The sequence below is a fragment of the Brachyistius frenatus genome, unplaced genomic scaffold, assembly GCF_029030835.1.
Source record: "Brachyistius frenatus isolate BFR_SWC_R1_liver_20210118 unplaced genomic scaffold, ASM2903083v1 Contig_23, whole genome shotgun sequence".
Taxonomy (NCBI): domain Eukaryota; kingdom Metazoa; phylum Chordata; class Actinopteri; family Embiotocidae; genus Brachyistius; species Brachyistius frenatus.
In genome coordinates this window covers 3,729,005-3,741,340 of record NW_027210622.1, presented here as the reverse complement: position 1 = coordinate 3,741,340, position 12,336 = coordinate 3,729,005, and the positions used below count along the sequence as shown (strand labels likewise).

At 38.9% G+C, this 12,336-nt stretch overlaps 1 protein-coding gene across 1 annotated transcript; it reads right to left on the bottom strand.

Moving 5' to 3' along the window:
• Positions 1–114: 114 nt before the first annotated feature.
• Positions 115–11,582, bottom strand: pde5aa (phosphodiesterase 5A, cGMP-specific, a). Its single transcript, XM_069697396.1, has 20 exons — positions 11,177–11,582; positions 9,714–10,401; positions 9,003–9,086; positions 8,761–8,841; positions 8,456–8,545; positions 8,109–8,261; positions 7,202–7,269; positions 6,969–7,117; positions 6,421–6,596; positions 6,242–6,292; positions 5,631–5,777; positions 5,086–5,214; positions 3,810–3,904; positions 3,542–3,629; positions 2,966–3,066; positions 2,770–2,847; positions 2,602–2,665; positions 2,441–2,515; positions 1,926–2,009; positions 115–1,761 (listed from the first exon to the last, which is right to left on the bottom strand). Exons 1-20 carry the CDS (start codon positions 11,455–11,457, stop codon positions 1,588–1,590), a joined length of 2,856 nt encoding a protein of 951 aa, XP_069553497.1. The 5' UTR covers positions 11,458–11,582; the 3' UTR covers positions 115–1,587.
• Positions 11,583–12,336: the final 754 nt, after the last annotated feature.

The window sequence follows — 12,336 nt, the reverse complement described above, 5'->3', positions numbered from 1 at the left end:
CAGCCAAACTAGTCTACTCATTTTGTCCCTGTGACTGATATTGCATTTTACGTTATATGACACCAGTCATTTTAAATCTTTTTTTTTTTTTTTATGAGACATGGATCATTTGCACATTTATTGAAAAGAAAACCATGAAGTTTAGAGGGAAAATCACTGTTTGTGGTGGATCTGTTTACATCAGAAAAGACATCTGAAATGTTACCCTGATTACACTGTTTTTTGTAAGAGGTCAGAAGACAAAGACAAGATATCAATATATATCAATAATAATAATCTTATTATAAAAATAACATTTTTTTTTTTTTTTTAGATTTCCAATCTCCTCAAAAGATGAATAGAACCTCACAAATGTATTTAGCAAATTTCAATGTGGAAATGAAGCAGTAACTTCTCATATTTTTACAAAGTCTGCACACATTTAAAAAGCTCAGTATGCATTTGCAGATCTGATATGGTTTTATAAAACTCTGTTTCATAGATAGAGATACAAATACACGCTATAGAAATGATCAAATTCGCTGAGCTAACAGTCACAGCTTCAGCACTGAGGAAACAAATCAATGCAGTTGACATTCCTGACATGGTTCAGACTGTATGTGCAGCAAAATAAGGTCAATGTTCTTCAGGATATAATTGCAGCATTACTTTCACTGGTCTTCAAATAAGATTAAATTGAGCACGTTGGGGGGAATAGCGTGGATAGCGTGGGCTGCTTTCTGACATCCTGGCCGCTGGACCACAGCAGCAGAACGGTGACTGAAGTTAAGGAGCCAGCGGCTCCGAGTCACAGAGAAGTACGACAAGCTGCTACTTGCATGCTCTGTATGCTGAAATGTTGGATGAAGAAGGAGAACATGGTGGCAGCAAAATCAGCAGCTGATGAACCTCCTACTATCAGACCCAGCTGTCACAAGAATTTTAGCAGGACTATAAAAACGCTTTCCTGGTCATACGCAAGCAACATGAGCTTGCACTACACTTGTAGATAGCGGGTGACTTTTTAGCACAGCAGGAAATGCTGTCGATGAAAAGAGGAACAAACTGCCAAAAATGCAGAGATCCTTTTATTGATAAAGAAAAATGCATTAATGTTTAAGAAGTAAGCTTTAAGAGGTATGAATGATATTGATGATGATATGCTATTGATCTCTATTCACCCTCTTTCTCTGAATAACCTGTTCCCAACGAGAAGAGGCTGCTATGGTTTAAGTTTCATCAGTAAGAGAGAGAGAGTGAAATATGTTGTACATGTTGCCTGCCAATAAATAAACATTTGTCAATTAATGATTTTGTATTAATTCTTATTTTTGATACGTAAAGTACAGCGTTGTTAAGAATAGCTGAATGAATAAATATTGCTACACTATTAATAAAAAGTTTCAAATAGACCGTGTGATCTGTGATTCGTTATTGGTGATCAGCCTAAAAAAAAAAAAAAATCACGATTAGAGCACCCTTAGATTGAATAATCAAAAACCCACCGGGTCAATATTTAGTTGAGATGTGTCAAAGTGAGGGTGAAGAGCAACACAGAGCTGTGTGAGTTTCCTTGCTTCATCTTTGTATCATCTTCTGTCCAGTCCTCTAATCCTCTGTCTGCGTCTCTTCCTCATTGCTCTTCTGTGATTCGACAGTGACACTGCTGCTGTTTTCACTGTTGTCATCATCTGCTATCTCAGCAAGCTGCAGCCAGTGTTCTCTGTTGTTCTTACAACCATTCAGCAAGGGAGAGCAGGAGTCAAAGAGTCTTGATACAGCCTGAGGAAGACAGAAGCAGACAGTTGATGATTTATATAATAGTGGAATTTAGAGCAGAGTACAAGAGAACAGGACAGCAATAAGTACAATGTTGTGGCAAATATTTCCTTACAAACATGCAAAGACACATGCATGCACACATGCAACCATTAGCAATAACACACCTTGTAGAGTGGATAGCAGATATCATTGATGTATTCAACTTGCATGCATGGCAGTCGAGTGCTGTTTTGTCTGTCCATTATGTCCTGGTGAGAAGAGAGGGTACACTGGCTGTCAGAGCAATGTTTTAATGTCATAAAAGAACAGGTCAATTTGATAACATGGGCAAAAATATATAGGTGAATATGAATATTCCTTCCAATTGAATTTTTAAAAAATGGCAAGCTACATTCAAGTAAATTCACTTAAGTATTGAAGTCTGAGGATGTTCCTGCATTATTGCTACTTTAGAGCATCACAAATGTAACCGGGACTACAACATGCCTGAAGGACTCATCATGAATCAATACTCGATCGGGGAAGTAAAATAATTTCAGGAACCCATTGATTCTTATTTTACAATAAATAAATAAAAAATCAGTTATAATGAATAATATTCATGTGTCAATTTCTCATCCTAATCTGACTTTAACTCAACATTTTGTGACTCCTTGGTACACTATGAATTGTAACTTACAATGGGTTTGATATTGAACACTTCCCTCTCTTTGTCCCCTTGTGCAAAGAACTCCATGGTAACCAGGCTGGCAATCTGTTAGGAGGAAGCGTGAACTGAAAATGATTGAGCGATAAAGAGCAAACCATTGGTTCATATGAAAACTATTTCAATAGACCTACCTTTTGCTGTTCAGGCCAAGGCTTTGTGATAGCAGAGAGGTCACTAGCCGTCATCAACATCGACCTGTGGAGTAAATTAATAACTTAAACGACAGCCCCTTGCCCTGCTCCATTGCACACATCATTATAATAAAGTATGTCCCTGATTCTAATCTATATGATTGTCACCTCAGCAAATCTCTTTGTTTCTCGCTCTTCCAGTTCACTTTGCTTTTTTTAGCAAGAAAAAAGAACTCCTTTTTTCTCCTAAAAAACATTCACATGAAACAAGGGTAAACAAAAACAGGGGTTAAAACGAGACATAATACAAGACTTGCATAATGCTTGACCTATAGCTACTTGGAAATTTAATGTTGTAACATACTCCATGTAGACGATCATGTCAGTGGCTAGGATTGCTCTTTTGATGAGGTGTAGGACAGCTCTGTGTTCTTCTGTTGACAGACTGCTGAGAATCTGACTCCCCTGCCAGAGGATGAGAGAGAGAAAGAGTGACCACCAGATACATGCCGAGATGGTCAGGCATAAAAACTGTTCAGAGAACCAAGTGTCTACACCACGACTCTGATAAAAGTAACAATACAATCACATTTGGTAATATTTTCTTCTGAGCAATTGTCTTAGAACATAACAGTTTTCTGTAGAAACCCACTTGTTTATTCAATTAACTTTGTTCTGTCTATATGTGTTATATAGTTTATCATTTATGTTAAATTCTTTGCTATCATAACGTGTGGATATGAGTCTGCAAAGTTTGATTTAGAAATTTTCAAGCCAAAGAAAAAGAGAGAGACAGACAGATAAAGAGTCTAACTAAGTATGACACAAGAAAAACACTGGAGTGTGATATGATTTACAAGTGGGGAGATTAGATGAAAGAGGTGGAAGGACTATAGGTCTATAGGAGATAGGTCAAAATGATCAACGGATCATGTCTTACAGTATTGTTTAAGATGAAGAGGCACAGGTTGTAGTGGTGGTTCTCCAGAGAGGAGTGTCCATACAACTGAGCTAAAGGCTGTTGACTCCTAAGAGAAAGAGAAGAAGTCGTATGGGCTGAATATAAGGCAGTGAGGGATAACTGATCAAACAACCTGTGAAATACAGATCAAAAGAAATATACAGAACAAAGCTTTGAATTACATATTATTTTAAGTGAATCAAGATACTTTTGGAATTAAACACACAGAAAGAAAAGTACTGTTTACCTTTCAATGTAGGAATTATTAACTCCTCTGTGGTCCAGATCATGATTCAGAGAGGCTATCATCAAAGCCAAGATCTCCAAGCGGGAAAAAATAGTCTGAAATAAAAACAGAAAAAGATAGACAGAGGTAGAGTGAAATACAAATAATACAAATAATTGATTAATTGAGAAAAAAGTCAGTGTGTAAATCCACAATGAAAATAATAGTTTATGTCAGCCCTATGAGTGTGTTATCAGCTCCAGTTTAAAGTTCCAGTTTTTAAAAAAAAGTCTTAACTTTAGGATTTATTTTTCTTAGCCGGCTCAGATGTTGATGGGCTGTTGATAGTTAATCTGCAAACCAAAGTTTACACCAAATATGCTTTAATGTATAGGAAGATAAATGATTAATGCTGATTAAAGCTCCAGTGAAACATTAGCGGCATCCGGAAGACCATTTAAATGACCTCGGGGTAATCTAATTTAATAAAAAGCTTAGCCCCACAGATTTGGCACTTCAATACAAAGTCACAATTATGAATGGAAATAATTCTCTCGGGGTCAACAAGGTTTTACTACCAGTATTAAAATCTTGATTAAAAACATATTTATTCCCGCATTTCCAGAATAGGGCCAACATTTTTTTATTTTTACAGCACTGATGACTGCTCATGCATACCTTAAGGTGTTGTTTTGTGTTTTCAATTTCTGCTATTAATTAATGATATTAACATTTATTCTTAATTTGTTATTATCTGGTTATGATTTCTTGATTTTTTTTATGGCCTAATTTGTTTTTAATTCTATATGATGTGTTTGTATCTGTCTGAAGTGTGCAAAGTAAGTTCTGTGTAGACTGCTTAAAGTAAGTGACTGTCTGAAATTAGTTCAGTTGAGATTTAGGCCAGTGTGTGATCCCAACAGTGAGCAGTTAAGAGGTTTTGGGAAGGTCTAAAATGAATCCTCTTTCAAATAATTAAGAGTGCTCTGTAGCAAAGAGCCTTGACAATCCTCAAATGACTCCTCCACTAGCTTTAAGATAGCTGAACTTTAGAACCTAAAAACAGTTGGGATTCAACAGAAAAATATCAATATATAACAGTCGTGTCACCAACATGCATACAATTCTCTAACACCCATTAACTCAGCCAATTAGCACTATAGTTGGTCCTTGGCCATTATAGGACTGCTCTGCCTTAACAATGTTAAGCTTAACCAAAATGTTGCATTGTTTTCTGTTTTCTATGCATGCATGAGCAAAAATGCAGAAACACACACACACACACACATGCACTAACCTGGAGTTGATCTGTGGCCATGAGCATAGCAAACATGCTTTGAGCAGTGCTCAGTGCATGGTTCCAGTTGTGATAAGGCACATTGTTCCTGTACCCACGTCTCACTGACAGCACCCACTGGCAGAGACTCTGGAAGGAAGAGATGTAAATAAAAGGTGATAAATAACAGAAGAGTGTTTCACTTCTTTAGGGAACAGTTAGAATTATGTCAATATTTAAGTGCCTGTATTTTCTAGTTAAATTCACCAGCAGTGAAACTCTTTGAGGTAAAGTACATGTACAAGTGCAAAATGTAATAAAAGATTAAATATTTATATGCTTGGCATTTTCATAGACTGTGTTTCCTGCTTTTAGTGTGTATATGAAGAGAGACTTTAATAAACTCAATCTTAGCTGCATAAATATGAATCCAACCTTTTCACACTGTTTAATTTCAATAAACTACTTTATAAATGGATCTCTTTTCACATATTTAGGAGATATCACAGATAAACAAAAGTGCTTCTACTGTCAGCTTTCAAACCTATCATTAGCAGGTTAGTTACCTTGTAATCAATGTTAAAATCCTGCACCAAATTGAGGTCCAGGAACATGCGAATGGTGGCCTGAATAGTCAGGTCCTCTGGCAGGCCAAATCCAGAGAAATTGAAATCCAGAACCTGCAGTGTTTCAGAGGAAGGAATAGTGGCCTCCTGAAAACAGACACCCCCCAAACACAACCAATTAAAATATACATTTACAGGCACAGAACATTTAGCCACACAAAATAAAAACATAATTTCTTTGTCAACTTTTTATCCACATGGTGTACATGGAGGGAAGTCATCCATGTTTAATATGGGTTAGGAGAATGCAATAACATTTGCCTCTCACAGGCAGTGATAGCAGCTTATCAAGAGCACTAAGTTGTCTAAGCATTAGTCTTATGTTCGCAATAAAGCCTTTTAATCTGATGTCCTGGGACAAAAGGAGGGGTCATTCCAGGACTAACTACAATGATAAAAAAAACAACCCAAAGTGAATTAAAATAGAATGACAAGGGAGGTGTGTATTCTTTTTTGTACAGATCTAACTATTTACATGTATCACATTGATTTAACCCAAAAAAGCCAAGAGCTGTGTCATTTTTTTTCTACCAAAGAAAGTTAAGGATCACCTGCAGTGCCTGGATTTCCTGCTCTCCTGCGGTGATGTGGTAGGCAAGCACCTGCAAGATGAAATTAAACTTTGATACCAATGCAATACTTTAGGTTTCTGAAAACATCTGAATAAGTTCACCTGACTCTCAGCTAAAGACATGAGCAGTACAATAATAGGGTAAGGTCATTTTCCCACCTCCTGTGTGACCTCAATGCTGGCCCTCCTCTCCTCTGTGATCTGGACAGCCTGAGCGTACTGTAGAGCCAGGCCGCAGTAAACTGCCAGGTCTTCCAGGAGGCGCTCATCATATCTGTTAAAGGCCTCCACCTCATCTGAGTCTCTGATGCGTTTGTTCATCAGCTGGCACACAGCTGAATGACAATACAGAAACAGAAAGTTGTGCAGTACAAGGAAGAGCTTTTAAAAGGTGTCCCCTCTTTTCGAGGTACAAAGTGAACTCTGATAGAAGAAGCAGGACTGGCTTGGGGTCGATATAGAAAAAAAAAGTAATTCTATCCAATTGTATTTTTTAACAGTCTAAATTACAGTAGTAGCAAATAGCCAACTTCACTTTCCAGGAAAACAACATTTAAGATGTTTTCTGCATACAAACATGAAAGCAAGTACTGTTGTGTTTCAGAGAGTTCCCATTATTGAGATTGTGAAATGAAACCATGAGTACATCTGAGACATAAGCAATGAATCATTAATAATCATGATTGCCATTCAAGAAAGGAACTTACCGATAACATTTTCAGATCTCTCGTTTCTGACCGGGCAGCAGATGAGACTCCTTATTGATTCCTCAGAACACTTTGACATATTAAGTGTTTCCATAGACAACAGTGTTTGAAAGGCATACAATGGATCTATATCGCTGGTGTCACGCTCCCTGAAAAATAATGCACTCTTCTGATAAACCAAAATTGGTTGAAGTCAATTATTAATAAGGACTTATACAGTGAGCAGGCAATACCTTCTGTAGATCTGGCAAGTTGATCCAAGCTCCTCACACTCCAAATGAATCACTCGTGAAAATGAAATCTGTAATGAAGCCACCAGAAGAACAGAAAATACAGTGTATCATAGAAAAATAAGATTTGATGTACAACCCTGTTTCCAAAAAAGTTGGTACGCTGTGTAAAATGTAAATGAAAATAAAATGTGATGATTTGCAAATCATGTAAACTCATATTTAATTGAAAATAAACCAAAGAAAACATCAAATATTGAAACTGAGAAATCTTATTGTTTGCTAATTTTTAATTTGATGCCAGCAACACATTTCAAAAAGGTTGGGACGGGGTCAACAAAAGACTGAACAAATTACGTAAAGCTAAGAAAAAACACCTGGTGGAACATCTCACAACTAATTAGGTTAACTGATAACAAAACAATGCCAAACAACATTTTGCACATTTTACAACAGCATGGCATAGTAGAAGACTCCAGGGGCAAAACTAGCCTGTCTGCAGTCCAGAACTATCTGAACTGTAGAGCAGCTGAAATCTTATATCAGGCAAGAACAATTCACTGTTAAAACTCCAGCAACTGGTATCCTCATTCCCCAAACTTTAAGGAATGTTGTTAAAAGAAGGAGTGATGCAGAATAGTGCTTAACATGCCCTGTCCCAACTTTTGAGAGACATATTGCTGGCATCAAATTCAAAATAAGCATATTTTTCATTAATCAAAATTTGTAAGTTTCAACATTTGACATATAGTCTTTGGTCTATTGTCAATTAAATATGGGTTGATATGATTTGACAATCATTGCATTCTGTTTATATTTACATTTTACACAGTGTCCCAACTTTTTGGGAAACGGGGTTGTACATTTTTGGAATTAACACTCGAAAAAAATGAATTAAACAGCGACGCACCTGCTCCTGCATGACCGAAATGTGCTTGCTGGGGATGAATATGGTGCAGTACTGAGCATGTGTGAAGGGCATGATGGTTGCAGCCATCTTACTCAGCAGAACCTCAAAGGAATGGTGCTCCTTTGACAATACCTGTGCCATCTCTATTAAGGCCTGGTGCACGCACGCACACACACACACACACACACACACACACACACACACACACACACACACACACACACACACACACACACACACACACACACACACACACACACACACACACACACACACAAATAGAATACTTAGACATCCATCCATTCATAGAAATATATGAATTTCATTAAGCTCTCTGGTAAAGTTACCTGACTACGTTTGGCCTCTTGTCTTGAGCTCTCATAGAGCTGGACATTATCCAGGACCATCCCCAACACATCCATATGATTGGACAGCACCTACATACCAAAGAATTTTCAACTCAAACTTAACTTAGATCTTATTGCTAGCAGACAGCCATTAGTCAAATCTTATTAAAATTTGTAAATTTAAGTGAGGGTAGCATTTAAATACTGTCAGACACATAAGTTACATACAATAACAAAAACCTCTAACATTTGTTGTCCTGGAGTAATTCTTAAAATATGGCAAACCCAAATCTGCCTTCCCTCACCTTTTCATCCATGTGAGTAAAAACCGAATGGGATCCATCGTAGCCATTTCTTTTGTTGAGCAATACCACAACACCAACTGCCTGTCAGCACAAGGAAGACGTGTTTTATTGTATAACCTCTGCAGCAATGTATGGACACTATCCCTTTCAAAACTCCATACCAATGCCAATATTTACCCTGATTAAGCAAGAGAAATGTGCAACAAACACATAAAATAATAAAATAAAGTTGAGTATATTACCTCTCCCCTGTGGTTCTTGATGGGAACACTCAAAACAGTCCTGACCTTTGACAATTGATTGTTATCCAAGTTGAATCTGGGGTCCTGTGGAGGTGAACAAAGAAACCAAAGGTACATAATAGTGCAGATAAGCACATCCCTTATTGATGCTTACTGAATAGCAACTGAGTGTATAAAACATAGCACCAGTGTGTGTATTTGATTTATATGTAGTTTGGCAGCAATAGACTTTAATACCTGAAACCTTATTCATACTCCTTAAGCCTCCTGGTCAATATTGCTCATCAGCCTTAGAAACCAGGAATACCCACTTCTTAGGAACCCTGGTGTCCAACAGCCTAATAAGAAAACCCATCTACACCCACGCTGACCTTGGGATTACCTGGTGTGTGACACCGCCAGGCATTGGCACTCATTCCTTATCACGTTGGTAGTAAGGACAGGGAGAGCTAGTGTGTGCACCTCCTGCAAGCTGTTTAGTGAGCTGTGCCATCTTACCTCATTACATGGGCGTGTGTTCATGTGTGTTTGCGTGCAAGGGAGGGACACACTGCAGTATAGTAGTGCACAGCACTATGTCAGTAATTAGAGGTTTATCTGTGGAAGAGGATTCTAAAAAGATTCAAAACAGGTGCATCATCTGGGATTCCCTTACACACTCCTACAGCTTACTATAAAATGCAGAGTCATGACGTGCAAAAGAAGGATTACCTCAGATGCATCTTTAAAGTTCATTGGTGAACCTGCAGTCAACACACATCCCATGATACCCTTCGCCAGCTCCAGATGTGCATGGCTGTACACGTTGCCTTCACCGAAACACCCCAGTGCTGTTAGGGCTATCACCTCCTCCAAGGGGCTCCTTCCACTACAGTCTTTCCTTACAAGAGAGAGGGAACAACCCTCAGCTCCAAGCAGCTCCCCAGCATGCATGACAGCCCCCTGGCAGAGCTCTGCTACAGAACCCATCCACATCAGGCCTCCTCCCAGGAGCCCCATCATCCATGGGCAGCCTTCGCCTTGGCCACAGGCTGTATTCTTTGTAGCAATGGAGGACAGAGGTTGTGGAGAATGGGACAAGTCAGGGGCGAACGGGCTATTGGGAGAAGGAGAATGGCAGGAAGAGAAAGAGAAGTGGGAGAAGTGGGAGGAGTGAGGTGAGCGGGGGGAGCGGGGAGAGCAAGGCGTGTGACAGAAGCGATCCATCCCTTCAGGGGCACTAAGATTCGAAGCACTGGGTTTGACCCTGTCTGTTGAAGATGAAATGTTCAGGTATGAGCTGCTCAGTGGAGAAGCACCCAGTTGAAGAGGAGCCTGCCTCAACAGGTCAGAGTGCTCAGAGCTGCTCCTGGGAATCTGAGGCACCAGTTGTGACATCTCTGCTTGTGTTTCACTGACTCTGAAATCATAGTCAAGACGGATGGCATTAATCACTTGCTGGTAAAGCAAAAAATGAAAACACATTAGTTTTTTTTGTGGAAATGAATCGCTGCATTTGGCCGAGCAATGGTGACTTCAGCTTGAACTCTGGAGACCAGAAAAAGTTGACAATTAGGTTGCATTACCTGATTAAATATTTGATGGCAGCATAAATATATCCAGCATTAGAATAATAAATATGTTCACACGTTCACAGAATTTTCTTGGGTTTTACTGAATTGCAATTGCAGGTTCTTTGCTGATGCTAACGTCACATCAACAGTCTCTTCTCTTCCAGCAGTAACGCCAACGTTAGCTCGCCGCTTCCAACCTGGATTTAGCACCGGTTGGGTAGGATTTGACTTTTGAAGCTCTGCTGTGCCATCTTTTAATTCTGTTCCTATTCTCTGTGTCTTTTTGGAGCAGGGTCAACATTACTATTAGGTTAATCTGACATAGACAGTAAACAAAACAAAAACAAGCAGGCGAACCGAAACAGGTGAGCGTCACCAGTGCCCCCTGTGTAATGGAGAGGTTTTTTTTTTCAGTACCATTATGAATGGCCCAGATAGTTGATGTGTCGAGTAGAGTAATAGCAGCTTCGACCTACCCACTTCGAGCACTGCTTCCATTAACTGGCCTATATAATAAAGGGCACACTTCCATGAGCTTCTAATCGTGCAAAATGTCATTTATTCTCAGCTGTCGGTTCGAAACACTTTTAGTGGAAAAAAAAAAAAAAAAAAAAATCTTACGCTGAAGCTCTGCGTATAAAGTACGCCCTCGTGAAGTCGGAGTGGTCATCCAACCATGCCTCCACATGCTCGCCTCTCATACCGTCTCCAAACTTCTTGCTGCGCGCCTTGGTGTGCGGGCTCCACAGCGGGGAGAAGAACCAGCCCATGCCTCGTACCATCGGCGGCTCACTCACTGTTTCCCTGCGGAAGGACATGTCCGTGTCAGCGGCAGGAGGCGTCCCGCGAGTCACACTGCCAGGCTTCATGGACTCCAGCGCTTCAGGGTGGAGGCAGGGCATCCGCTCGCACGAGTAAAGCCGAAAAAGATCGATTAAACTGAGTTTTTACGGCTAAATGTGTTATCTCGAAGAAACATCAGCCATATGAGAAGGTAGTGAGGCAGACTAATGCCATGCCTTAGAGGAGTGCGACATGGAGGAGTTCGTGGAAACGATTGCGTCAAGGTAATCTCCTGACCTTAATTTAGCCGGTCTGGCACCACAGGTTTATTCATTAAAGAGAACAGATTTGAACTTCATTACAGAATTAATGGTTTGGGTTCAACCTCCGGCATTTGCTCCCCTATGAACTGTGTATCCCTCTATCTTTCTAATTGTAGCAAGTGCGTCCGGCTACCTAAAAAAAAAAAAAAGTTAAGATCCATTAAATTAAATGTCTCTTAGACTTTAGTGACCTGCTGTTATAGGTTAACACTCTTTAAAAAATATATATATATATATATATATTTATACAGGGAAAAGTTGCACCTATACCACGATATTTAAAGCATGAGCTAATTGATCTTAAAATTCAACAATAAAAAAATAGAAAAAGCACAAAAACAAACTCACTTGTACAAAAACTTTACCATAAATGCATTAGGTGTTCTTATCAGCGACATAATGTGAGTGATTTCTATCTTTGAATGAAATAGAAAGATGATGACAGTTGATTAAATGAATATTGAAATATTTCAGTCTTAAATTTTTTACATTTTAGCATTTTTGCTTCTTTTTTGACAGTATTTCTTGTTTTTTTTTGACTGGCAGTCATATATATTTTTGGAAAATTAAAATGGTTTTAATTTGACTAATGCAAAGTAGACTACTGTATACTGTGTTAAGGTATTACTGTAAAAAGTACCTGAAAAGCAAACACAAAGCCAGCCATATGTTGTT

Bases quoted from the DNA above. Each gene is read 5' to 3' on its own strand.
- pde5aa (XM_069697396.1), bottom strand. From the start codon at position 11,457: ATGCCCTGCCTCCACCCTGAAGCGCTGGAGTCCATGAAGCCTGGCAGT. The intron at 8,842-9,002 runs GTAATATACTCA...TTGTGCTGACAG, and splicing joins TCAAGAACCACAGGGGAGAG to GCAGTTGGTGTTGTGGTATT. The intron at 6,597-6,968 runs GTAAGTTCCTTT...ATTGTCATTCAG, and splicing joins GAGATCTGAAAATGTTATCG to CTGTGTGCCAGCTGATGAAC.